Source organism: Marmota monax, unplaced genomic scaffold (assembly GCF_021218885.2).
Source record: "Marmota monax isolate L192 unplaced genomic scaffold, Marmota_monax_Labrador192_F-V1.1 WCK01_AAM20220418_F8-fsc00010, whole genome shotgun sequence".
Lineage (NCBI taxonomy): Eukaryota > Metazoa > Chordata > Mammalia > Rodentia > Sciuridae > Marmota > Marmota monax.
Window position 1 is genome coordinate 28,309,589 of NW_026692321.1, and position 27,616 is coordinate 28,337,204.

At 44.0% G+C, this 27,616-nt stretch overlaps 1 protein-coding gene across 1 annotated transcript; it reads right to left on the reverse strand.

Annotated features, from left to right (window-relative positions):
- Positions 1-2,696: 2,696 nt before the first annotated feature.
- On the reverse strand, positions 2,697-25,701 carry Cdc42ep3 (CDC42 effector protein 3). The gene is made up of 2 exons (XM_046441665.2): positions 25,413-25,701; positions 2,697-4,726 (listed from the first exon to the last, which is right to left on the reverse strand). Exon 2 carries the CDS (start codon positions 4,488-4,490, stop codon positions 3,726-3,728), a length of 765 nt encoding a protein of 254 aa, XP_046297621.1. The 5' UTR covers positions 4,491-4,726; positions 25,413-25,701; the 3' UTR covers positions 2,697-3,725.
- Between the last annotated feature and the right edge of the window lie 1,915 nt (positions 25,702-27,616).

Sequence of the window (27,616 nt, forward strand, 5' to 3'; positions counted from 1 at the left end):
TTGACTTCCATTGAAAGCCAATGGAAGTGACATCATTATCGAATTTTTTAAAGTAAAAATGGAAGATAATTAAATGCAGCACAGTAGTTGTAAAACAGATTTCATCGTTACATATCACTTCATAAAGCAAGCATAATTCCTGATCCTCCACATGACATTCTTTGGAGCATTTTACCACAGAATGATGACTCCCTGACAACTCAAGCAGGAAATATTTAGACCTACTTGTGCTAAGAATAAGGTGAAAATTAAACATTCTCAGAAAGTTCGCTGGATGGAAATAGTGTACCCTTAGAATAAACCACATGCTGCTCTAGGTATAGTCAGATGAAACAAATGTGTTAAATCTACCAGGGGGACTTTTCTTCTTTAGAAAATAAATGTATTGCTCAGATAGTACCAATACATTAATGTGTGAGAACAGTTTTGTTGTTATGGCTATCCTGAAACTCAAATAGCCAAACAGCCTGAAGGCTACTTATGCAGCCCAATGGTGGCTTATCATCTGACATTCAGAAACCTTTCTCATTTTGCTGGATCTGGTCCAAAAGTGTGGGTGGGAACACAGAGCAACACCCTATTTACATGGCTTACAGACCTAAGGCGGGGGAACAAGTTGTTTACTCACAATCTGGGGGAATAATTCTAAAATCTGAGAATTTTATCTGAGACTAGGTTGCTAACTTAATTTCCAAAGGAGATATTCTTACTAGAGAAATATCAAATTACCATGTTCTATTGTTTATATATTTCACAGTAAAATGATCCAATCTCACCTGGCTGTACAGTAGGAGGGTTAGAATCATTATCTAATGTATACTTTAATGTATACTCTTCTAAAATATTTATCAACTTCATTCAGGGACTCCTACCTTTCCTCCATTCCATGACATCAAGTGTTTGCAGGGAGCCTTCAGAAAAAAGGCAGCTTGCAGTAATATAAAAAATGACTAGACTGTAATTCTGGAGAGTCAGCTTCTTTTTTCTGTTCAACCAATTTAGTCCTGTGTGCTTGCAGATAGTGCTACTGGCTCACAGAAATGTGATAATTAATGACTTTATATTTAAGAAGGGCTTAGTAGCTTAGTACTCTGATATGTGGACCTTTTCAAGCAGATGATTTTAGGCAGAAATAACATAGCTTGTCATTTGTTAGGCCTTGTGTTCAGTAAAAAGTTCAGCCCTAAGAATTTTGCCTACCTTAACAAGAAAGATCCCTCCCTCTCTGTGTGAATTGCATGCATCTTTACTGGTTGTTGGGTCACAGGAAGCTTGCCATTCTCTTTCAGTTTGCAAATACAGTGCATCTTAGATTTCCTTATCTTTAAACAAGTGAAGATAAATTAGGTTATAAATGGAAGAATGTTCAGGGCTTGAAAACATCAATTCAGCTCTTGGCAGGTGTGAGTCTAAAAGGCTTCTTTGTAGAACAGAAAGTTACCACCAGTTGTGCACCTGCTCCCTAGAAAAGGGACCAGGGATCAAAGGCTGCCTTAGGAGAACTAACTCAATACATGCTGGAAGTGGCTTTGTTTCTTCTTCCTAATAGGTGGCATGTCTGTTCACCTAACAGGAGACAGTGTGTGTGAATGGGCTTGGAGAAAGTAAAATGGCTAACCACATGCATGATGTAGGATCACTTAGACAGTGGCAAACAAACTCAGTACCAGCAGAGATGTTCTGCGTGGTTTGTGGTTGCGAGAGGCAGCAGAGAAAATGCAGAGACCTTGTTCTCCTCTCACGTAACAGTTGACCTTTTCCTGCAACAGATAAAGGGTATAACAAGAGTCTGAATATGATCAATAATAATTAAGATAGGGAAGGGGTGGAAGGAACCTTGTTAATACTAACTATAAATTCTGAGCTCGTCAGACTTAGCCTCATTGACAAAATTTAGAAGAGGTTGGGAAGTCTATTGGGAACTGGGAACTGTACATAGTGGGGTGTCGTCTAACAGCAAAGGAACACTGGGTAAGCTGTGGGGTAAAGACATACAGTTGGAAAGCACTCAATGCTCCAGGGAATGTTTCCTCCTCTCCTTAGTTAGTTGTCCTCAGTGCATCTCACCCACAGTTCAAAAGTTATTTCAGGTGATCAGGTAATAAAAGTTCAAGAACTCCAAGCCTGGGGAAAGAATCACTGAGATGGTTGGGAGGGGAAGTCCTTTCAGGGATACATCTCAAGGAGAAACAGAAGTTTCTGAGAGAGAACTGGCAATTATTGTGTGCAAGTATTTTCTTTGGCAGGGAAAGAGTAGTTGACAAGACAAGAATCTGTGTTTCCAGTTCTTGTTTCCTTAATCAACACCCTCAGGGCATCTCAGAGGCTTAGGTAAAGGGAAGTCTCTCTACTGCCTTCCTTGAGGACAAATCTTTATCCTACAGGATGAGATGGGTTTGTAAGAATCTGCTGTGGAGGGTGTTCAAGGGAGGAGATGCACTGAAATGAGCACTGAGAAGTTGATAATAATAATTTAAAAAAATTTCTGATCTCACATGTTCATTTCTCCTAAAATTGAGGGCAGGTGCTTCAGAATCTCAAGCCTTAGGGAATTAATCAAAATTACAGAATGGATGGAAATAATTTCTTACCTTGTTTTAAAAGTTCAGGAACCTTTTAGAGAAGGAATTTTCCTAGCTGGACTTAAAGAAAATATTCTTATTCTCTTATGTTCTTGTTTATTATAAACAAGCAAATTCATTTTAACATTTACTCTTTATTGTGTTGAATGAAGTACCTAAGTAATGCAAGTATGTACTGTACTAAAATACTCATATTTCCAAATAGCATTACGTGGTGTAGCCCACAGTCTCTGTAGAAGCATCATGAGTAACCTGTGCCTTTACACTTTAAAATCCGTTGTTGGCTGCTGTTAGAAGTATGGTAACAGACGAAGAAAAAAAAAAAAAAAAGCCAAGAATGAATATGCTTGTCTAAACTCACACATACACAGCTTACAATGGAACCCTAATGGAAACAAGTCAAATGACATTTGATGTGTTATCTATAAAATGTAGACTCTGCAATAAAAAGCCAAAGGCACATAAAAATATATTTTAACTTTAAAAATAACTTAGTTACAGTAATACCTTGCTTGTGTCTTACCAACATGTAGCTGACAGTCAAAATTTTGCAATATAGATATAATATATAAGGGATATATAAGAACTACAAGAAAATCCCCCAAACCCATAAAATTGCTCAAATGTGAAAACAGAGAAAAGTTTTAACACTGGAGAATTTGCTATCATGAGCCCAAACAATATCATATACAAAAGAGTCTAGAAAAAAAGGCTTAGGTGTTAAAATTTTGACTTTCTCTTAACTCATAAACTGTTGGAGTACTGTGAAGTTTCTTAGTGTGACTTGCTCAGCTCTCCATAGCTAGTGCCAATCCCGGCCAAGGCAGATTTCTTATGTGTCTGCAAACCAAAAAAAATGTTAGCTGAACATCAATCAGCAGTGCCCGCCAAAAATGGGTTCTGACTCATTTCCTCTTTTTGCCAGGACAGGGTTTTTGTTGTTGCTTTTTCTAAACTGTTTTTGCAAACAGGGCATAACAGGTAAAAAAAATATTTTGTAGGAACAATTATTTTAGAAAACGCATCACATAACTGCAAAAAAACAGCCAGGGAAGCTCTTCTCTTCAACTGTGGTTAGCTGAGTTTCTGTTTTTTTGTTTATTTTGGTACCTTTTACCCCAAAGGAAAAGAGCTGGCATCCTGTTACTTATTTTTATCCATGACATTCAGCACCTCATCCAAAAGCGAGGGCCCAAGATCCAGCTGGAGGGAGAGAAGGGAACCTGTGAGGTCAGAGAGGGACTCCTGGGATTTGGTCTTTCCCTTCACCTGCTCACATGGGGAGGGATGGTCAAACATGTCCTCGGCCGGCCAGTCAGCATACTGTTCGGACAGGCTGGAGGAGTGGCTGTCCCTGCCCTGGCTGGACTGCGATGCTGAGCCACTGGAGCCCCACGAGGCATCTCCCTGGTGGATGGTCCCATTCTCCAGCACACGGCTTTTCTCCTGAGCTTTCTCCTCCATGACGGGTTCACAGCTGAGCCTGGGCAGCTTTGGTGGCCCAAAGGACTCCTGTTTGGAATTAAATGTCACCGGTGACAATAAGGGCAACATAAGAGCTTGGGACCCTCCGATGGTGGGGAGGGAGATGGCGTTTTTGAGCACTGGGGAGGGCGTTTCTGTGAACACGGAGTCCGAGGTGCTGTTGGCCCGGAAGAACTCGTAGTGCGCGGGGAGCTGGCCCGAGTGGGCCTTCTCCTGGTTGCCAGGCAGAAGCTCGTAGTTCCCCTGAAGGAAGGAAATGTCCCCAAAGACATCGTGCTGGCCCTCTTTGCCGATGTGAATGGTGTGGCGAAAGTCTCCCAGGGGGGGACTAATCATATCAGGAGACAAGATGTCCCTCAGCTTGAACTTCTTCCCTTTCTTGTTGTTGGCAGCTTTAAGGTAGATCGGGGTCTTGGCTGGCATTTTGGAATTTGAGAATGTCTATTTCAAAAAAGGGGAAAAGGGCCACTTTCTGCACAGATGTTCAATGTTCCCCCAAAGTCCTTCTGGCTAGGAACTGTCACATCATTTTCCTTGAGTGGCTCAGAAGTGGCTCTGAAATGAGATGGGGTCTGAGACACCTGGTTGAGCTCACGGCCACCTGGGGCTTCCTGGAGAGTGGGTTACATCATCCAATCCCTTCCAGGGCGAGGAGAGACCTGGAGAAGAAACCAAAGTGGTTTTAATCTTTGGAAGCTTCAGGGTTCACTCTGGCCTGTACACAATGGCAGGGCCACTTTCCACCTACAGCCCAACTTTATCTTGTTTCCTTCCTCTAAGCAGGATAACAACTTTTAATCTTAGTAAGGGATTTATTAATTTCAGTTGACTTAGTTTCCTGAAAACAGGAAAAAAAAAAGAGAGAGAATGAGGGACTTAAAAAACTATAAAACTATGACATCAATGCCCTGGTAAATTAATTTTTTAGTTATACATAATATTAGGCTTCATTTGACCTAATTATGAAAGTATGGAATATAATTTGCCCTAATTCAGTCCCCAATACTTCCCATTTCCCTTCCCTCTTCCTTCCCCTGTTCCCTTCCCTCCACCCTACTGATCTTTCTGCTATTTATAGTTCTTCTTTTTTCTTTTTTTCACTAGTGTCTTCCAGATATACATAAAGGCGAGATTTACTATGGAATATTCACATATATACATAGGAAGGTTAGGTCAGATTCATTCTACTGTTCTTCCCTTTTTCGATCCCTCCTCCTTGCCCCCTCAATCCCCTTTTTCTATTCCACGGATCTCTCTTCTATTTTGGACATATTTAAATATGGCTATGGACACAATTTTCTGAACATGTCTAAGGTTTTAGTCCTTTCCTTCTATTCTGAGAAGAAAGTCTATGACAACTTGTTAAGTATATTTTCTCTCTTTTTCTTTTTTGTGCTTTGGTGTATGCACAGTAGCACTGTCAATAGTACTGTTTTGTTGAATTATGTACATAAATAAAACTAATGCAATCAAAAGAATAGTCTAACAGGAAAGAGGCTATATTTCGGTTTGGATATGAGGTACACCCCTCCACCAAAAGCTCATATCAGGCAATAGAACAATGTTCAGAGGTGAAATGATCATATTTTAAGAGCTGAAACCTAATTGATTAAGCATCTGAAGGCTGTACTGCATGGCAAGTGGGGCCTGGCTGGAGTAAGAAGGTCACCAGGGACATGACTTTGGGGTTTATATTTTGTCCCTGACACCTCTCTCTCTCTCTTTGCTTCCCAGCTGCCATGAGCTGAGTAATATCCCTCTGCCATGCCCTTCCACCATGGGGGTTCTGCCTCACCTCAGGCCCAGAGCAAGAGAGTCAACTGACCACAGACTGAACCTCTGAAACTGTGAGCCCAAATCAACTTTTCCGCCTCTACGCTGTTCCTGTCAGGTATTTTGGTCATGTTAACAAAAAGCTAACACAAACTGAAGTGTTAGTGACAATGACTATTATGTAGGTGTCCAATAAAATCTTCTTAAGATGCATTCCTATAGATGAGAAAATGGAAATTAGAAGAAAAAAATGACCCTTTTTCAATAATATAATCAAAAGAGCTAGAGTTGGAATCAAGCTGTGGCAGAGTACTGAGCTGACAAGGATTTGAGGATTTGAAGATATTTTGAGGTGGAAAAAACAAAACTGCTCCATTTCAAAGAAAATAAAAACCATTGTGATTATATAAAATAGACTGGGCCTTCATTTGGGAATATTCTGAAACATTATTGGTAAGGCTTGGCTCTCTCAATGGGGTAGGAATAATTCTAAGAAAACCCTGTGATCTGCCTGCTGATATTAATGCCTCTGTGGGTAGAACCTATGACTTCTTTCTGTACAAAATAGTATGGTAAAGGTGATATGCCATACCCCAGTTAGGTTACAATGAGAAGAACCTATCTGAGCTGATGGGAGAGAGACCGCCATTGCTGATTTTGAAGAAGTAAGCTGTCGTGCTATGTCAGGCCCATTAGATGAATTCTGACAATGATATTAGAGAACATGTCATTCCCCAGTCAAGTGTCAGATGAGACATAGCCCTGGCCCACAGAAACTGTAAGATAACATGAGATAACAAATAGGGGCTGTTGTAAGCCACTAGGTCTGTAGTAATTTGTTACCAGCATAGAAAACACACTCTCCCTGGCCATACAACATGATAAGATTAGAAGAGAAGAGCTACATGAAGGCTTTGGGAATGTCAGGCCTTCATTACTGATGAGAAACTCTTATCTCTTGAAAATAATCTTCCGATTCTTCAGCTGCCTCAGTTAACATGGAGAGGCTAAATTCTTCTCTATCTTTGTTGCAACTTCTCCCATATGGCTTTCCAGTCTTGGAAGCAGAGCCTGCCAATAAATACTCCGAGGGTTGGTTAGATGGTGGCTTGAAGAGAGCCACATTTGTTTTGTAGCAGCTGGAAGCTGTCTGCATCTGCTCCATATTTCTTTCCTTTCAGCAAGAGTTTTAAATTGACTTGCCCGTGGCAGGTGACAAGAACGGTGCTCCACCACCCACTGACAAAGGTAACAACTAGCTCTGTTAGGAAAGTGGCCTGCCCAGGGTGCAGCAGGCTGTCCAGCAACTAGGCCTGAGAAGGCCGAGCTTGATGAGCTAGACACCCAGTCCCACTGTGGCTCTGGGTGTACAGAGGCCCGGGCAGCAGCAGGAACGTATGCTCCCACTCTGAATGGGCTGACCACAGAGCTGCCAAACAAGACAGGATCATAGTCCTAGTGTTAGTTTTAGCTCTGATTTGGGTCTTGTCCCAGTAACACAAGTTGAGACCTTGGGTCTTCCTGCTAAAACATCAGAACTTCCTGCCTGTTTAAAGGCTCAATGCTGGGTCCCAGCCTAGGGTTCCTGGTACCACTGTCCTGCTCTTTGGGCACAGGATGGATGACTGCCTGCAGGAGCCAAGACTGCAGGAGGTGGTGAGCAGCTCTAAAGAACAGCTGTGCATGGGAGCAGTGGTCCTCAGCACACCAGGCCGGACGCAGCTGCTGTGGAGACACTGCGACTCAGGGCCACACAAGGGCTGCTTGTGGCCAGCTGGTGAAGCTGGGTTACTCAAGGCGGGGACCTTGAGAGGAGCTTCCAAATAAGTTTTTAAAAATCCCATGACTATGTAGCCAGAGAGCAGCAGTTCTTTGCCCCTCTGCTTGGGTCGCTCACACCAGCCCTTCCTTTAACTGAAAAAGAATCTGGGATGGTGAGGACCATGAGGGGATGCTGCTCTCGGAGGCACAGGGGATGAGCTCTGCAGCCCTCCAGGCAGAGGCTCCTGCAGCTTAGCAAGAGTTGCATTTTATGTTAGTGGCAGGAAGACAAAGGTTGGAGGGACATGGCTGAAAGCAAGGGAAAAGGTAAGAGAGCTTAGAAGCTGTAGGTGGTGATTCTGCAGAGTTTTTTCTTTTCCTTCTTTTTTTTGGACTACTTTCCATAGTTTTTACTGCCTGACTTCTAGGCTTCTAGGACTTTACAAATAATAATTTATATTTAATGTCTACTCTGTGCCATTCCTAAGAGCTCGCAAATACATCTGAAGTTAAAAAAAAAAAGGAATTCTGGGCAAATATGTCAGGCTTGCAACTTTAAATGAGTTGATGTCTGTGATGTTGTGGAAGCATCTGGGAGCTCTGACCTAGTCCCACTCTATCTTATCTGCTATCTGTCCTCCTCTCAGCTGGAGGCACCCAGTCTTCATCTTAGGAGAGGCGATCCAGTGCTGATGTCTCTTACTGACCACTTCCCCCTCTCCTTCCTGAACACTCTGGGCTCCCAGCTTATCAGCCAGTGGACGCCTACAAAGCTTGATGAGTTTTCCTCTTTTCCTTTCCAAGATGACTGCTCTTTTAACACCACCTCTGCCATGGCTTATGCAGCAACCTAATGAGGTGGCTTATCCACTAGTAAAAGGGACAGATCCTGGAGAGGGCATGTCAGTCTCGAAGGAGCCAGCAGCACCTTTGTATGACAGAGCAGCCTGGAAGTCAGGCACTGTTCCAACATTTGATGTGGAACCCAGGAGGATGCTGTTTCTAGTATATTAATTTCCTGATTTTACAAATGAGACACTACTGAGGCACACAGAAGTCAAGTCATCCTGCCAAGGTCACATGCTATCAAGCACTAAGCTAGGAGGCTGGGCTCTGGAGTTTAAGATCTTGACCTGTCATTGAATGAGCACACTCTCTGAGAATTCAATCAGCTCCCAAATCATGAAAGGGTCACATTTCAAAGCCTGTTTAAGACACAACTGTGTGGCAATGCAGTGAGCTGATGAGGACCAGGAACCCTCCTCCCCTGCCACACACCGACAGCAGAAGCATGAACAGGTCCAACTTCAATGGAAGACAGTTTGGCAATATCTATAAAAACTGCCAATCATGTGCTTTCTGATCCCAGATTCCCTAATAGGGACTTATTCCACTTATATATATGGGGGAAAAAGTATAGAGTGTTCAAACCAGCACAGTTTATAATAGCCGAGAGATGGAAACAACCTAACTATCCACCTTCAGAGGGCTGGTTAAATAAATTAAGTATATCCATGCAAATGAATACTAATTACATCTCAAAAAATGATGAAGTTTTTAACATGTACCAATGACAAGAAACTAAAGATGTGCATCTTCAAAGGAATAAAAAGGTGCAAAACTGTGTAAATATATTTGCTCTGGGTGGTATGTTCATACAATATTTCTGGAAGCATACATAAGAAGTTAATAATGGTGGTGACTGCTCTCGGGGAAGTGGATGGAAAGGAATGAGGGTGAAAAAGAAAGTTTTCAGGCTATATCTTTATGATTTTGGATTTTCAAATCATTTGAATGAATTGACTACTTAATAAAAAAAAAATGCAGGGGCCTCAGATTATACTCTTTTGGAAAGCCTGTTTTACACATGGTACTTAGGTCCTACAAAGGCTGTGGAACTTAAGATTTATGGATCAGAACACCAACATTTCTACAAGAAAATGTGTTCAAAGGCAAAGCAGGCATGACAGTGTATAGACATGAAGCCCTCCCATGAGGGCTGAGCCTCCTGTCATTCAGGCTTGGCAAAGGGTCAGGCCTCTTCTTCCCATTGTGATCAGGCCTTTGCTGAAGAGGGCACTGAATGATACTGTGCGGAGTGGGAAAAGATTGCAGAAGTGTTTTTCGTCAGAAGAGAAATGAGAAGAGCCAAGAGGCAAGAGAGCACAGGATGCTGGAGGAATGGCAGGGCATCCTCACCGAGGGAGGACAGGCAGGTGGAGTTGCAGAGGCTCAGGGCACAGGTCTCAGCTTGGGAGGTGGCTAGTGACGCAGATGGTCACTCACACTCAGGCCTTCCCCTTCTCAACTCCATTGCTTTCCTGCAGTGAGGGCTCCCTTTTTCACTCTGCAATTCACTTTTGTGCATCTCCAGCTTTCTTTAGTCATCATTCTTCTACTCTTGTTCTCTTCCCTGAATCTTAAGAAGTCAGACAGAAAGAAAGGTTCCTATGCATAGCCCTTTCTCAAAAGCCCTGCCCTTATCCCTGAAATCTGAACTCTCCATGATTGCTAATCCCTGTCTCCTAGTTCTTAGATCATGCTTTGCTTCTTTTTCCCCACTTAGATGGACACTCGAGATAATACTCTTTGGAAATTTAGATTCCTTTGAAAACAAACACTGCAGTTCCTTGGCTCTGGAGAGGAAAGCCTTGCCAACAACAAGGCCCAGCTCCCCAGGGAGTCACTTGGTGTCCTCTTGAGGTGAGAATGCCCAGCAGATGGATGTGGGATGCAGAGTCCAGCTGGGAATGGACATACTCCCACTTACAGGTATCTGTGAGAAATCCAAGGTGTCAAGACACAAAGAATCCCAGAGGAAGACAGAGCCACCCTCTTATTTTTCTTTGTGGTGCCACGGAACAAACCCAGGGCCTCATACCTGCTCAGCAAGTGCTCTTCCATTAAACTACACTGCTGGCCCAAAGCCACACTTTTGATAAAGAAGGCAGACAGCTGAATGGTCACTACTCATTAGGCTGGACAATTTTAGGTACTTGTGACTGCCTTTAGTATAAATGGCAGCAATAGTAGAAATAATCACAGTAACAACAATTATATGAAGGAAAAATAATCCTGAAGCAGAACTTTGCTTCATTTCTCTATCATCCTTTTGGCAAATAAAATAATTACTTTAGATACCAAAACAGAGCAACAACTAAGAAGGGGAAAACAAGGGGTTATGAAAAAAAAACACAGACTGAAAAATCAGTTCCTGAATTACTCAGAGTTGACTGTATTGGCAGCTCACAGGGCTCTGAAAAGAACAAAGAGTTTGGGATTTAAAAAAAAATCCCATTTATTTTAAGAAAAGAATGTTTGATTTTTTTCTACTAATTGTTTTTAGATGAATTCTTAAGAGAGAAAGGGTACAAAAAATTTCATGCATCCTGCAAAACAGGTTGCTCTGTTAATTTAAAACGCACATGTGTGAAAACAGGGGCAGGTGGGGTGAGCAGGGTGCCACTGCCCCAAGGGACCAGAGGCCCTTTTCCTTTCTGCTTCTTGCAGGAAGTGAGCTGCATTCCACGCCCCTCTGGCTTAGCTGTCACATCCTTCAAGGTCATCCCAACTTCTGATCATGTTTCCCTTTGCCTCAGCGTTTGTGTACTTCTCCTACCAGCACCTGGCCACCTTCATCAGCATTCAGACAAAAATACGAAAGTTATTCCTCTTTCCTGACTGAATCAACAGTCCTAGGGAAGAACTATGACTCAGGCAAGCACCCTCCACTGCTTCCCCACCTCCATCTTTGGGGCATTTCTCTGCTGCCCACCAGGGAAAGAAGATAATTATTTCACTGTACTCAGATACTGGACAACCCAATTGGGCCCTGAGCTTCACACTTTAGAAGGGACAAAGGCCACCTGGAACATGTTCCTACAAGTTCTAAGGAGGGCAGCTGGGAACACATGAGAAGTGGAAAGTATACTATAACAGCTTAATGAAAACTAATAGAGAGGGAAAATTAATCCTTAGGGATCTAAAGGATTCATTTAATCGTAATGGAAAAGGGATTAACTTGTTCTGGGAGGCCCGAGGGTTACTAAGCAAAAACTGCAAGGAAACCGACTGTTTCTTGAAAGATGGAGTGGGCTTCTAGGAGCATGGGCTGAGGATCTTTGTAGGAGAGAAGCAGTTCCCTGGAACCCCCCATACTGCAGGAAGGATGGTATTCACCCTCTTTACAAAAGCACTATCACTGCTAATTTACATATGGTCCCATGTCACATTCCCACATGAATACTCACAGACTTCCCCTGGAAAAAGCTTTCTGTTTGAACATGGCTATGCTTTACTAATACAGCGATGACCGGCCAACCTTTGGTATCAGAAACATGAAAGTATTGCTACAATGTGGGCATTCGTGCCAATCCTTCTGCAAACCTCTGTAGGAGGGTTTCTCTAAATCAGAAAAAGAATTTCAAAACTCGGGGGTGGGGGGATCATAGTGTTAGAAATTTGACATTAAACTGAACTGAAAATCCAAGACAGAAATCAGTGTAACCAGAGAACACCCAGTCAACAGCATCCTACAGGACATGCTTTTCATACTTCTAGTCTGTTCCACTCCGCCCATTTGAAAAGATAAGATGGCTTTTCTATTTTTAGATTCTTATCCTCTCCCCAAAGCATCTAAACTGAGGACAGACCTATGTGTTCAAAACTGTGAAGCTCCATTAACTGAGTTCCCAGCGCTGAGCCCCGCCATGCAGATCTCAGGGTGAGCAGGATGTATTTTACGGACCCTCTCAGAAAGCCTGATACATCTCACCTTCAACTATTTATAAATGGACAGATGTTGATGATTCAGCTATAGCTAGTATTTACTTTCCTTTTACAACCCTGACTATATAGAGAACCACGAATACCATATGGGAGACTCACTGCTGATGAGTACACTCCTCACGTTTATAGGATCTAATTGTACTATTTGAAAGAACTTGTAGAAGCAAAATTGGATGACAGAACGTCCACCTCTCAAAGTACCAACACTTTTGAAGAAAGGCCATTAGAGCCTTTTTGCCTATAAAAAATGAGTTATTGGGGAGGACTCAAAAGGGACATTGATCCCTGACAGTTATAATGAGGCAGGCGTAGGGCAGGTTCTTTCATGCTGGGTTCTTTGTGCATGACTGGCTTTACATGGGACTCTGCCTCAGGGCTGGTCAGAAGTGCCGAGCCAAGTGCTCTAGGCTTTTGTTTAGTGGGTAGGAATCTACTAAGGTCACTGCTGTGAAATGCTTCTGTGCTTTCCTAATGATGAATCCTATTTGGTCCAGTGCCACTAAAAAGTCAATATCAGTACAGGAATAACCTTATTCATTCTAAACTGCTCAAAAGCAAAAAACTTTGGAAGCTGCTTAGTTGCTCATATAAAAACAGACATTTAAGTCAGCAATCATTCTGTGCAAAATTCCGCTTCTAACAATAGTAATGTCAAATGATCCAAAATGACAAGTTGACAGAAATTCGGAGTATGGTCTCTTGGTCCGTGCCACCTGAGATAGCCATGTTCCTAGTCCTTTGCCTTTATGCACATTCTCAGATTTTGGCCCTCTAAACACTCTTATTTCCCTACTGGGATGAGGGACAGGTATGGGATTTCTATGCTCTTCCCCCATCCTGCTAGGGTCCTCTGCGATCATCCATGCTTCTTAGATAGGCTGAAACATGGCTTCTCTGCCTTACACCAGCGCCAGGTGTCTTTGTAATTTGGTGGTGATCATTGTATTCTAAACCACTTCCACGACAGACCTCCCTGTGTTAGCTGTATACATGTCCATACACACATATTTCTAGCTAGGCCGAAAGCTCTTCTGTAAGCATAGACTGGGTCTTTCTCCTCCTTTTGCCTCCCACAACACACGGCATGCAGTGAAGTTCAAATTTGGAATTGTTAAACCCATCTTGTTAGCTCTTCCATCACAAGATGCAGGTTGATTTGCTCCCAATACAGATCTACAGAGATTCCCTAAAAAGCAAATTCGAAATGCTTCGTTCTGTAAAGAATCTCCACGTGTGAAGAGTAATAGCTAAAATTTGAGTGCTTGCTCCAGGTCAGGCAGGTATTATCTCTTGCTATACAGAAAAGAGACTTCTTAGGAAATAGTTTCAGATTAAGCCCACATCTCAGGTTCATCAGACAAAATGTGGGGGAGCTAGGATTTCAGCCATAGCTGCACTTTAACCACTGAAGGCCTGATAACCTGAAAACTGCCAACGAACAAAACCTATTCTGAAATCTGGCAGTGTGAAGAGGAACGATGCATTCCTATCTCAACATCAAGGAGAGACAGAGATGCTAACCTGACCTCCCCAGAAACCAGAAGCAAGTAAAAAAGGGTCCTAGACACTTGCTGCTCCAGCCTCCACTCACTAGGACTTCTCAGTATTTTTGCTATTGTCAAAAACAATCGCAGAAGGAATTTGACTTTGTGTTAAGGGTCAAAAGATTAAAATTTTAAACCAATAAAAAGCCCTCTGAGCCTCAAGGAAAAAAAACAAACATCCTGTTCTTAGAAAATATTGTTAAGTGCTATTAATTTTTTTCCCAGAGGAAGCACATGCATGTGACAGAGTGCAATCACACAGCTTTGACCAGGGACAATGACTCCCTTCCCTCACTTTGGACACTTCCCTCCTAACTTTCTAAAACTAAGAACCCTGTGTTCCTTATAGGGAATGTCCTCCTGCCTTCTTACCATCCGCCACTATGCACGACATCTTCCAGGACCTGCTTTGCTCACTTCCTTCCTGGAGGAAGTCTCTAATTCCCCTAGGGACACCAGGCTTGCTGATGCCTTGCTTGGAGGTTTTCTTGGGCTGTGTAACACTTACGTGATTTGTTAATTTCCTGTTTTGTGATTTTATGTCTAGTATGTCTAGGTAGATGGGAGGGACTGAAAGAATAAGGTAAGCAACGGTGCCGTACATGACAGCTTCTGTTGATACAAACCTCCCCTAGCCCTTCTTGAGTTTGGAATACAGAAGACTCTCAAATTTAACTGAATAAGCCTTTTTAGGTTTCCTTCTGCCCTCTCTTAAGTCAAGGATCCATAAACAACAGTGGGCAAGTCAAGTCTGGCCCCTTGCCTGATTTTGTAAGTAGCTTTATTAGAACATATTCATGGCCATTCATTTATGTATTGTCTGTCGCTTGGTGGTTCTCAACTGAGCATGATTCCCACATCCCTTCCCCGGTGACATCTGGCAATGTCTGGAGACATTTTTGATTCCATGACAGGAGGCGCTTCTGGCATTTTGTGAGTACATTTTGTAGGGATGTTGCTAAACATTCCTACAATGCCTAGGATGGTCCCTAGAACAGTAATCTGGGGTCAAATCTCAGTGGTGCTGAGACTGAGAAGTTCCAGCATAGTTGCTTTTGACCTACAAGGTCAAAGTTGAGTATCTGGGATACGGATTGCATGTGGCTCTCCAAACCTAAATATTGACTAATTACAAAAAAAAAAAAAAAGTTTAAGCCCTGCTTTAGATGTTGGTATTTTTTTTTCCATAAAAAATGAGTTGGAGGGCTATCCATCTTCCTGCAATCATAGCCAGCATGTGTATTCAACTATCACTTCTAATGGTGACTTCCAAATTCGAACTTCAGCCCACACATGTCTGCTTCAGTCTAGACCAGTGCTACTCAAAGTGCGTCCATGGACTAGGGCCAGACCATGACAACATAAGTAAAAATACCTATATAAACTTTTGACATTGCCTAACAATCAAACGTCATCAGTAAACTGCCCCCTCCACTCACTGAAGAGGCTACTGGCAAACCTGGGAGCTAGGTGTTGTTGGGCTTGTGTAGGAAGTACCTGTGGACCATGCTGTACACTCAACTGTGCACAGTATCATTATACAATAGATTGGAAATTGAAACAAACAACAAAATGAAAAATAGTGGCCCTTCTCAGTCAGTTTGAGAAGCCCTGGACTTTCCCCCTTTGGTGTTTTGGACTCCTCTACTTTGCTTCCCTTAGACACTCCATTTTTATTCTTTCTGCCTGCCTCCAACACTTTCTTCTCTTGAACAATGGCGGAAATCATCCAACTGCAAAACCCAGCTGTCATTCCAACTCCTTCCCCTGCCTCATTTTCCCAGTCAAGTCCTGTCATCTGTGTCTTCAGTTTAGCTGGACTGCTGTCTCTCCTTGTCCATCCTCCCTGCCTCCACCTGCCTCCTGGCCCTCACCATCTGCTGCACGAGGATATTTGCCTCCCCACCTGTCTCCCTGTACCCAGCCCCCCACCACTTTATCTTCCAAACCACACCAGGTGAGCTACGTAGAATTCTCAAGTCACCTTGTCACTGTCTACTTAGAACTCTTCAGGGACAGATCTGCCCTGAAAATCTGGGGCACTGCCCACCCAGCAGCAATACCTCCTGCCGGCTCACAAGGCCTCCTGAACTCCCGGCGCCAAGTGCATACCTTACACCTACCAATTACCACACGGTTCTGACTGTTCACCTGACCAACTCCTCCACTCAGCTATTATCTGGGAGAGAGAACTAGAACTTCATAGTAGGTGCTAAATAAATGTTTGTGGAATGGAACGAGCAGGTCAGAAGGCATGAAACAGATGCTGTGATTCTCTTCCTCATCAACCCTCTCCGACCTGCTGAAACCGTAAGGTGAAGTTTTTCTGTAACTTCTACAGGGGAAAAAAAGTCGTTTAACAAAGCACTCCCACCTCTTTTGTTATGGCAAAAGCTCTTGTTCATTTTTACTCTCTTGTAAGACATTTTAAGTCTTCTTCTGTCATGCAGGGTAATAATTTAACAGTGTATCAATGCAAGCCAGAGTATTTCTACATGATGGTACAGATCTTTGGGATTAGGGCAAATATTTGTGGACATGCTGTTTAAATGGGAAATGACTTTATCCATGACTGCAATGTGCAAACAGTGTCTTAGTCAAGACTCAAGGAAAATCTGACAAAACAGTCCCCTGCATGATTCTGATCCCCTGGTTATAGTCAAGTCATACTTGAAGAATGACACCCTGGAGAAACAATGGGCTTGCTCTCCTGCCATTTCCTTTCAAAAGGAAGTGGGTTGGGGGGAACTTGGCTAATGCAGCCTAAAATGTATTAGGAAATCTCAAGAAACTACAATGGACATTCTATAGAAAAGGGAAGCCCAAGGCAGAGCAATAATCACAGGAAAGGACTTCACACTGTGGGAGTCCAGATTTCCAGAGCCTGAGGAGTAAGTAACATCCTAAGGTCCTACAAATCTTTGCCTGCTGATCATAGAAACATTTTCTAGAACCTCTGGAAATCTATAGTTATTTAAGCAATACACATAGACAAATGATTTGATTTCTAGAGAGACAATTGCCAGGTATCACATCCATCTTCAGTGAAACTGTGTGGTTCCAACAGAGGAAATAAATGTTATGTAGGCACTGATAAGAAGTTCACTCAGCATGCAGGGAACTGCTAGAGGGTAGATTACATAGCAAATGCTGAGTTTAGCAAAGCATGAGAAGAATCTTATCCATAGGTCAACTGACTTGAAAGACACAGCAGATGCTCTTATCATGGATAACATGGGACTCCTGGGGAGCCTCCATGTGCTAGTGACAAAAGGGGGTCCAAAATTACCTTGATGGACTTGAGTAGGGGCAAGATGAAGTCCACGAGAATAAACTGAACTAACAAGTCAGAAATCCTGTGATTGGGTTGAAGTTAATTCTATAATCACACGAATGTGGCAGGATGTGGCTGGCAGTTCTTATGAAAACCGACCTGGGCATTCTGTTCACTGCAAGCTGTGAGCCAATAGTGTAAGGCGGAGGCTGGACGCTGCAGCCCTCTGAGCATCTCTGCACAGACCACACAGCACGGATCCTGCCACACCCAGCACGTCTGGAACTCATGGGGAACCCACCTTACAAGGAGCTCTGGAAGCCAGCACCCACCAGAGGAAGGCAGCTAGATGGCACAAGTAGAGTGACAGCAGATGGAACTGGTGGTGGGTGAAAAGAAAGAAACCTGATAACACCTGACAAGCTGTTAGGTGACAGTTACAGCTACAGAGTCCCAAAGAAGAAACTAGTCATGTGATTAGGATGATCAGGAAGCCAGGTGGGGCTCTTAAGGAAGCAGTGTGAAGCAGCATGAGTTAGCAGCCCAAAGAGTGAGAGAGAGGCCATCTCAGGAAGTTGTGGCTAAGTCTCAGATGGCAGCTGGGACCCCTGAGGTGAGGGGTGGAGGGAGGGAAGGAGGAGCTTGAGAGAGCACTCCTGGGGACATCCTCTGGCCCAGGGTCTTCATTTAAAGGGGCAGCCCCTGGTCTGCACATGCTTACACAAAGAGAATGGTAAAAACTGTATATTCATTTGTGCTCAAGATTTATTTATATTTAATATCAAAGACAAAGTATTTTAGGATAGTGGTTCTTCACACTCTACTCAGTGTCCCTTGGACTCAAGGAAAACACTTCTGGAACAGTGGTGAAGGGATGGAAGATGGAGGAGGGTGGGGCTGACCTCTGTTGCCTTTAGCCAAAGACATGTTACTATTTGCTGGAACAGTGGGCTGAACACTTTCTTTCCTTCCTTGCCTAAAAAAATGTTGGAAAGAGAACCAGGTTAAGAAAAGATTCTTGCTTCATGCTTCATGTCAGTAAAACTCTTAGGGCCTCAGTTTTTTTCATGTCAAAATGGAAGAGTAGGGCTGAGATAAAGTCCCTTTCAGCTATGAAATGTTAGGATCCTGTAGTTCTAAACATGTGTAGAAACATCAGGCTTCTAAGGAATTTCAAAGAAAAAATATAATCTATTTAATGAAAGTAAGACTATCCTAAGTATCAAAATATTTTTTTCTAGCTATAATTTTCATCATCCCTTCTCATGCTTCCTGGTAGTAACCTAAGGGTGCCAAGTGGTGTCAGGGACTTCCACTGGGAACCTCAGGCTCCTCATCTGTAAAGTAGAAAGATAAATGGCAGACATCTTCTTAGGAACAGAAAATAAGGTGTTTGACAAAGGCCTGGTTGGCAAAAAGCCCAAATCAATGGGGGTGGGGGGTAGTTATTATTAGTAATTACTAAAAAAAAAAAAAAAAAATTAAACAAAAACGACAAAAAAACTCAAAACACTAGAGCTGTTGAAGGAATAAGAGGAACTGGAAACTCGCTGTGGAAGTTTCTTCCAAACTTCTTTCTTTTAGACCTTGGGGTTTGTTCACCTACTGGACTGTCTAATTATAATGTGAACAACTCACAAATGTTCTGGTTCTAATTCTATATCTCAGGGGAAAAAAAATATAGAACTCTAAGGAAGTCCTTGCTTTATTCTACCTGCCTTGGCCCTGAGATCTGCCTGCAGAATGGCATCGGAAGCAGCACCTTCCCCCAGGTGAGTCCCTGGCCTAACACTCTCACCAGGTATACAGAGCAGAACCACTGACATCCAAGCATGCTAAATTTACTAGGAGGCTAAAACGCAACTATATTTCAGAAGACATTTCATTTCTTGAGAGCAAGAACTGTTTCCCAGTGCTGTGACATGTATACAGGGAGTCATGTGGCTCCAGCTGGTTCACCCAGTGAGATGTGGCTTCCATGTCCCTTCACCTACCCCAGCCTGGTCACCCATGTATTCATTTGACAACAAGCCCACTGAGGGCCTATCAAGTACTGGAAGTATGGAAAGACAGAGGGCAAATAAGCACACCCACAGGTAAATGGCTCACAATGGAGGCTGGTGAGAGGTCTAGGCCAGCACTAGGAAATACAATCACAATCACCCCTGGGGCACAGGAAACCTTGTTAGAGATGGCAACTGCTCAGTTGTGAAGATGAAAAGGAAACAATTTCCACAGTACCCTTGGATGATCGTTACCAGAAGAACCAAATGAGGGGGGTTCCTGCCCTTGAATATTTTGTAGCCTAGGAAGAAATAATTTTACTACAGCCTGAATTAAATAAGGATGTCATAGGAAGGATTGGATAAATGGGTAGGACTAGACTGTCTACTTTTTCATTAGGTTCTTTTGTAAAACAGAAGAATACCAAGATAAAGGAGGTTCAGTCCCTGTTTCCCAGGTACTCCAATTAGGCAGCTACATGAGTCAACTAGTGACCACTGTAAACGTAATAAGTGTCGCGATAGAAGGCATCAGATCCTATAGCAATGCCACAGATAATGAAAAAGAGAATTTGAAGTATAGAAATTGAGAGCTTGGGGCTTAGAGAATACTGAGATACTCCATCTCCTCTCTTCCATTTCACAGATGAGAAGATGGAGCTGACCCAGACAAGGAGAGGGATTTGCCTATGACTAGCTGGTCACTCAAAAGCATGGAGCCTCATCTCCTGCTGGGGTAAAATCAATGTTTTGAGTCTGAATTGACCCGAGGCAAAGAGAAGTTTAAATAAATAAATAAATAAATAAATAAATAATAAAAAAGGGTAAGAAATCAAACACATTCCAAAACAGCAAAACCACATTTTACCAAATGTGCCTTTGCTTATTTTAAAAATGTGTGTAGCCTAAATGATGATGTGTTTGAATAGGTCTCTTTCAACTAAATACATGACAGTGATCTATCATTGGCATGATGGTGTCTACAAGTCTGACCTTCAAGTTGTCACCAGAACATGACTGATTCCCAAATGTGTAGTCTGTCTAAATAGAGGTCTGCCTTTGAAGTTCCCTGCCTTCCAGTCTGCTCAGGCTGCTCTGCAGAGAACTACACTGGTCTGTTTTCCAAGCTTTCACATTATTATTAGTACGATAGTGCTGCTACCGTAGATCCTGGCTGATTGGATTCTAGAGCACCAAATGCCTCAAGTTTTTTAAAGGTGAAGAAAGACTCTGAAAGGTCAATTACACCATTTGGGTCAAACTACGACTAGTATCAGAAAGCTACGTTTTCTGATTTTCATGTCTTTTGATTGTTCTCAGACCAGCCTACAGTTGCTCTGGGGGCAAAACAACTGGAGAAACTCTGGATGCCATCTCCATTTGAGATTCACAGTGCACACTGCCATGATAAATGCTTTGAAAACTCTTGCAGAAAAGGGCCTTCATCAAACTGGTTTCCCACAGAACCTGCTTCTGATGCTAGTCAAGTCTCAATTTATTCAAGCGGTGGTGCCCCATTATCTAAATGCAGGCTGGTGACCACTGCCACACTTACAACAAAGAGCTAAAAACTAGAAAGCAAATCCTATCTTTCTCAAAATAGCAAATCATTTCCAAATCACTGACAATCCTTTATTTTTAACATTTTAAATTTGGGATTCTAGAGTTCTACTATTAATGCATGACTTAGGCAAGCAATAAGAACCAAGTGAAAACTAGTTTGGAACTCACTGACTTGACTACTTAGAAACAGTAATTTTTAAAATATCCAGTGTCATGCTTCATAGTAGAAAACTGTAGAGTTAAATTTTTAAAACTGCCTCTCCAACAGAAGTTCTGTCAGACTCAGTTCATTTGCATGCAACTCTGGTGAAACTTGGCATTGAACTATATGAAAAGGCAAAAGAAGGCATTTTCTTAAGGAAGGATCTACCTGATTATTGCTATAGAACTGTCTGGCTACTTATTCATTAGAGTTTTGGGGGGGTGTAGTTTTCTTTTACAGACTAAAGGGAAGGGAAAGGAAAAGAGAAGGTTCTAAATGGAGGATGATAGCTCCAGGCCTACTGCTTTTGGTTTGGGGGCAACCTGTCCCTTCCAGAACCTCTACTGCAGTCTGCGCAGCCCCCTGCGCAGGTTTTCAGTTCATCACAAACTCAGAGCATCAAAGGTGATGAAGGCCAGGGGGCTGTACAAGGCACACTCCTCCCAAAGCCTCCTTGCTCTATCTTCCACACCAGAAGTTTATCTAGCAGCACGCAGGGCATGGGCAGAACTGTTACCAATCCCCCTTCCGCCCAGAATGGAGACCAGTGCCTTCCTGCCCAGCCTCCTTGTGGTTCCTGCCTTGTCCTTAGCTCCAGGACAATATCATGACCACACATGTGCTCAGCATCCCAAGTGCTGGGGACTGCAGGGTCAGGCCTCATGGATATGGTGGCTGTCCAGACTTGGCCTCTGGACCTACAACCCCCAACTATGAAGCAAAGACACAAACCTACTTCTTTCCTGGCTGCTGAAATTCCCTGTCCCTGGCTGGCGCCTGGCTTGCTTTCCCATTCCAGAGTCCTACATTTTTTTACCTAATAAATCTCTTCATTCATTGTATAAACTGCTTGTGTCGACTTTGGCAGTTTTGTGCTGGATCTGCTGTAGACCACTGTTGCCTTATGCATGGGACTGGACCATCTCTAATAAAATACTTTATGCTGTATTCCCTAAGGATGGCAATTATTGTCATTTTCCTTTGTGGGGTGACACTGTGAGATAGAGAGTAATATAAAATGAGTTCCTTGCCAGAGGCCAAAAGCTATAGCAATAATCAGATTTAGTAGCTTCCCTGCTCCCCCTCCTCCCTGGTGCTGGGGATATGGTATCAATACAAGGTCAAATCCACATGATTTCAAACTTGACTTTGCTACTTACTTAGCTGTGTGACCTTGGCTAAGTTACTGAACTGTCCTGAGCCTGTAGTCTCATCAGGAAAAGAAGCACTATACCATCTATTCGAAAACTGTTAAATGAGAGAAACAGTGTCAAGTCCTTAGTAAAACAACAGAAACAACAATGAAACATCATGATTGTGCCCCTACTCTAGGCCTGACACTGTTCTGAGTACATTATGTTATTCAACTCCTTTAATCCTCAGGGTGATATTATCATAATTTTTACTACTGATAAACTGAGACACACAAGCTAAGGAGCTTGCCCAAAGACACACAAATATTAAGTATCAGAAACAGGCCCTCTACCCAGGCAGTCTGACCTACATTATCTAATAACTTCATGGTTCTTTCCCATCCCTTTAACTCAAAGAGCTGCGGACTTTCATGTAGAATTACCCACTCACGCAAGCACACAATGTGTTGTTAAACTGCAGGTACACGTGTAGGTATGTTCCTTGCTGTATGACTTTAGGCAAGTTATGTACCCCATCTGTTCTCAGTCTCTACAACTGTAAAATTGGAATATTAACAGTTCTTTTTTTATAGAATGATTGTTGGCAATAAATGAGTTCGTCAAAGTAAAGGGCTAAGATGACCTCTTGGCACTTAGGACGAGCCTCATGGAGAAAGTACTTTTAACACCAAAAGCAATGAACAAAGTGGTGTATCAGGAGAATATTCTGGCTTCCAAGCTTGGTAGAGATTTTGTGGCTGGCTGAATCTACTAGTTTCAGATGGCTATACTTGTTCTCTGATAAACATACTGCACTTAAAATAGATTTTAAGCTCTTATTCAATCAATGAAAAGAAAAACAGATCCACAGGATTCTGGTTAAAGAAAAAAATTAGATGGGGCCTATATGAAATCAACTGAAAGAACAAGCCTATGTAATTGTTTAAAAAAAAAAAAAAATCAGAGCAGTCTTCCCAGAGGCTTTTAGGTTGTGAATTGTGTTCCACCCACAGGATAAATGCTATGGCTAATGGGCAAAGAGCTTGTGAAAATTTTATGGCTTGCTAAAAATCTTTGGGTGATATAGGTTAAAGTATCTTTATCCCCAACACTGTTGAATACCAGGAATTTTATAAGTGAAAAAGGGCAGCTTTTGTGAACATGTTGGACATAAAACAAAACACCACATTAAAGGAAAAGCTGGAGAGCAGACAGGGCAAACTAGCTCAGGGGAGCCCTTGTGCATTTGTTGTACGGCTTTGTATTTATGCATCTTGCACCACATTTAAATTTGCAATAAAAAGCAAAAAGAAAAAAAAGTATTACGTATTACTCTAGCTGCCTTTACATGTCCTATTGAGATACAAAACAGAATTTTAGTGCTCAGAATGATTCGGGGGGGAGTTCATCTTAATTCATGTCTGTTGGGGCTGCCACAGCCTCAGCACCATGTTCCAATCATGGAATTCATAATGTAAATCTCTAGCAGATGACACCACTGCAAAACAGAAACTGCCATGGACCCAGAAATGCATTCAAAATTTTCCTCTAAAGTTCTTATCTGTGAGCCAGGGGGCAGGGACTTTGGTAGTCCAGTTTTATGTGATGGATAGATAAGGCCTACCTTGGAAGACTTGGTGAAGGACTTTTAACTGTTCTTTAAATACAGAAAATGATCTTTATCAGGCCAGGGATGTAGCTAAGTGGTGGAGTGTTTGCCTGGCATGTGCCAGGCCCTGGGTTCCACCCCTAGCACTATAAAAAGAAATGATCTTTATCATTTATTTCACATGTGACAGTGCTAAACATTTCACAACTGCCCCACCTTATTTCTGAGTGCTTTATTTGGGAAAGGGTTTAGCTGCCAGTAAAAGCCCATACAAATTACGGGTGGTCTCAAAGGGATTTCTGGAACTATCCAGAAAAAGAAGTTACATTTCCTAGTTGTTAGATTGAAGGATCTTTTATAAGTTAGTATATTCCATGTATTTTAAATCTACTTAGGGATACCTCTGATACATCCTGGATGCTTCCTGGTGAGGCTTTTCTTCCCTATGTATGATGTTTAGGTTAAGTCTCTCAGGCTGTCTTTGCTATTAAAGCAGGGACATCTGCTTCACTCCTCATTTTTTTTTCTTTTTTTCAAAGGCAGCACCTCCAAGAAACTCTGGGATACTGTGAGAACTAAGAGCTGGGGGATGGGGAAGGAATCTGTCTCCCTAACACATTCATCAGCTCCCTCCCCAGAGCCCCCTACACACTCAGCACACAGCAGCCCACTCTCCCAAATACCCAGGACTGGAAAGATTCATGTTGCAATACCCTCCTGACATTCCTCTTCCCGCCCTCATTTTAATTCACTCACTTAAAAAAAAAAAAAAAAAGGAAAATGTAATTACTTGACTGTCAGCCTGGGCTGCACTCTGGGGCTTTTACTCCTTTCAACACAGCTGTGCTCCCGGCTTTGATGCTGCTGTCCACGAAGCCTGTCCCAGCCACAGCCCAGCTCTCGGTAATGTAACATTCAAGTGCATATTTATTTTTAAACTGACCTCTCCTAGACTGTACTGTATAAAGGAGATCCTGCCAAAAAATATGCTACTTTCTATTTATAAGATGAAACACATGCCTCCCAAAGGCGAGAGGGGGATGGAGTATAATAATTCATAACGAAAAAATGACTGGCCAGATCCATTCGTCCTCACATGCCTGATACTTGTCTGTGTCAAGACAGTTTCAAGGAGAAAGAAAAAAAAAATCTTGTAAACGCTTCAGCTGTTTGTTCAGAAACCACAGTCAGGGGGGGAAAAAATCAACTGCCAGATCGACAGGTTGGAGCCCCAGCAACAATGCCCTCCGTAAAGAGTGGGGAGAGCAACCGGGAGGGGGGTGGCGAGGCCACAGCAGGTCTGCACAGTGCACCCATGTGGGGCCCTGATGCAAATCCACAACGCGAGGGGCGCGGTAGCCAAGTACGGTTTATCCTCAGATGGAAAAATGCAACGCACGCCCAGAACGGTTCTGTCAATAGCTTGGAGGGTGCAGTGAAGCCACACAGCCCCACCCTGAAAAGTGATAGGCATAAATGGTGGAGCCCAGCGTCCTGGTTGCGCTGCCCGACCCCCCTCCAGGTTTGCCTTCTGTCCCCTTTGGTACCTCGGACACCAGATCAGCAGGCGAAGCCCTTGATATTCCCGCTCCCTGCAGCTTTCCAAGCCTAACACCAGCGCGTGCCGGAAGCAACCACGGCCGCGGGTCGGAAAGACTCAGGTAGAGAAGGAGCCCAGGGCTGGCATCGACTCACCAGCAGCCGCCAAGGATCCAGCCGCTACCACGGGGCCAGCCGGCCGGCACCGACGCCCGCCGCGGCGCACGCAGTGCCTGCCGGTGCGCGTAGATCCAGTGGGTCGACCCTCTCGGCGCCGGCTCACAGCATTATCCGCTCGGGGACTGTGTGAAGACTCCCCAGGTTGGCATCCAGGCTGGCCCTGCCGGGGCCCCGCCGCTCCTCTGCGCAGCTCCGCGCCACTGGGCCTCGGTCGAAGAAGGTGCGAACCAGACTGAGCACCGGGCAGCCAGCCCCGAGCCCCGAACCTGCAGGAGGCGGGGCGGCGCGGGGCGGGGCCGGCAGCGCGGGGCGGACCGGCCGGGGCGGGGCGGAGGGCGCGGGCGCCGGCTGGCCCTCCCGCGCGGTACCTGTACCACGGCCCCCGGCCGCCTGGCGCAAGCGCAGGGGTCAGCTGCGGCGGCGGGGCTGGTGGGCCCTCGGAGGACAATGGAAGCCCATTGTTCTCTTTCCTCTGCCACCTCCCGGGATGTGGCTTTCTCGGAGGAGAAGCCTCTTTCTGCTCCCGGGCACAAAGAAAGATCGCGGGACGCTCGGTTCCAAGAGGGTCCCGAGGTGACGCGGTCCGTATTGTGCTCGAAGACAAAAGGACTCCCCCCGCCCGCGGGACACTCGCTCTAAACCTCGTGTTCCCACCTCCGCCGATCCCACCAAGCCAACCTAGCCGTGCCGCGGCGGGCAGCCGAGGCTGGGGGAAGGGGAGCGGTGCCACCTGACTGCGCCGCTCTAGCCGGCCACAGTTCCCGGGGCCTTTCGCTGCCGGGGCTCGTGGGAGAAGGGGAGGGTCGCGTTCTGTCAATTTCCACTTTGCTCCCCTCGCAGCTGCAGCTAAAACCCGGAGAGCGGATCTGGCTCCCTGGAGACGCCAGGGCTCCGGGCTGGAATAGTGGGCGCGCGAAGAAACGCAGACACTGCAGGTTTTTCCTGTCCAGAGGGCCGCGTTTCCTCTTTCCCTCAAAGAGGTTTACCTAAAGCTGAGGAGGCGGGTGGCGTCTGCCCCAGATGCACCGAGGGGCGCAAGTGGCGCCGCTGCGGGGCCGCGAGCGTAAAATTCCGCCTGTAGAGACACCTGCGCCCGTCGGTCATTCCGGCCGCCCTCGCGGCACATCCCGCCCCTCCGCCCTGGGGCGGGAGGTGAACCCGGTGAATTAATGTTAATTTTCTTAATCGGCCTCCGTCTTTTCCTCCGCGATTCGTCCTCCTAGGGAAGGACTCAGAGGCAGGAAAGGGAGGCGTTTCCGGTTGTGAAGTCGCAGCCCTTAGGGTTGGCTTGGAGGGGTGGCTGGGACTCCCCGGAGACGACGCTTTGGGTCGGGCCCTAGCCCTGGGACTCTCAGGTTGCATGGAAATCCTGGCACAAAGCTGAGACCCTCTGGGAGACTTTGGCTTTCCCAAGCAGTATCAACTTCAGGTCATCACCGCGATGCCCCGGGCCTGTCTGAAACCTTAGAGGGTACACGTTAAGCCAACGTTGTAAACCACGGCCCACGATAAGGTGAAGTTGAAAAGGAAGCGGACACAACTGCTGGAAAGCAAAATACTTGGGTGGAGTGTTAAAAGCCTCAAAGAAAATAATAGTTGGCGGGTCAAATGGCCATGAGGCCTGAAGTCAAATACAAAACTCTGCTGAAGTAGTGTTAGAAATTTAACAAGCAAAACAGTCCATGTAGATAAGAGACCTGGCATTGTTTCCTTTCTTCAAATGACAAGGGTTCGAAGTTTCCTTTGGCAGTTACCTGTGTTCTACTCCAGATTCCTGAGTTTTACATAGTGATCATATTTCAAAATATATGTTCCATTTGGCACTCTTGTGTATGTTTTACATATGAATTTATTGAAAAATATTAAATGTTACCGGCCTACTTAGATAAAGGTATTTTTGTAAATATTTATGCATAGCTTTCGTTACATATGGTATTTTTAAAAGTACAAATATGTATGCGTATATGTATATACCTATATATAATTCTAAGTGAAAAATTTCTTTATACACACAAGCATTCCTTACACACATGTCTTGTATGTGAATTTTTTTTCATTATATTTCCATATGACTAGATAAATAACTTTTTTACAGTTTCTGCAAAATATAGAGTCCAGGTGTTGCATTTTTTTTCCCCCTAAAACCCTATTTTCACTCTTCCACACCATTCTAGAGGGGT

Coding starts and splice junctions, on each gene's coding strand:
- Cdc42ep3 (XM_046441665.2), bottom strand. CDS start 4,490: ATGCCAGCCAAGACCCCGATCTACCTTAAAGCTGCCAACAACAAGAAA.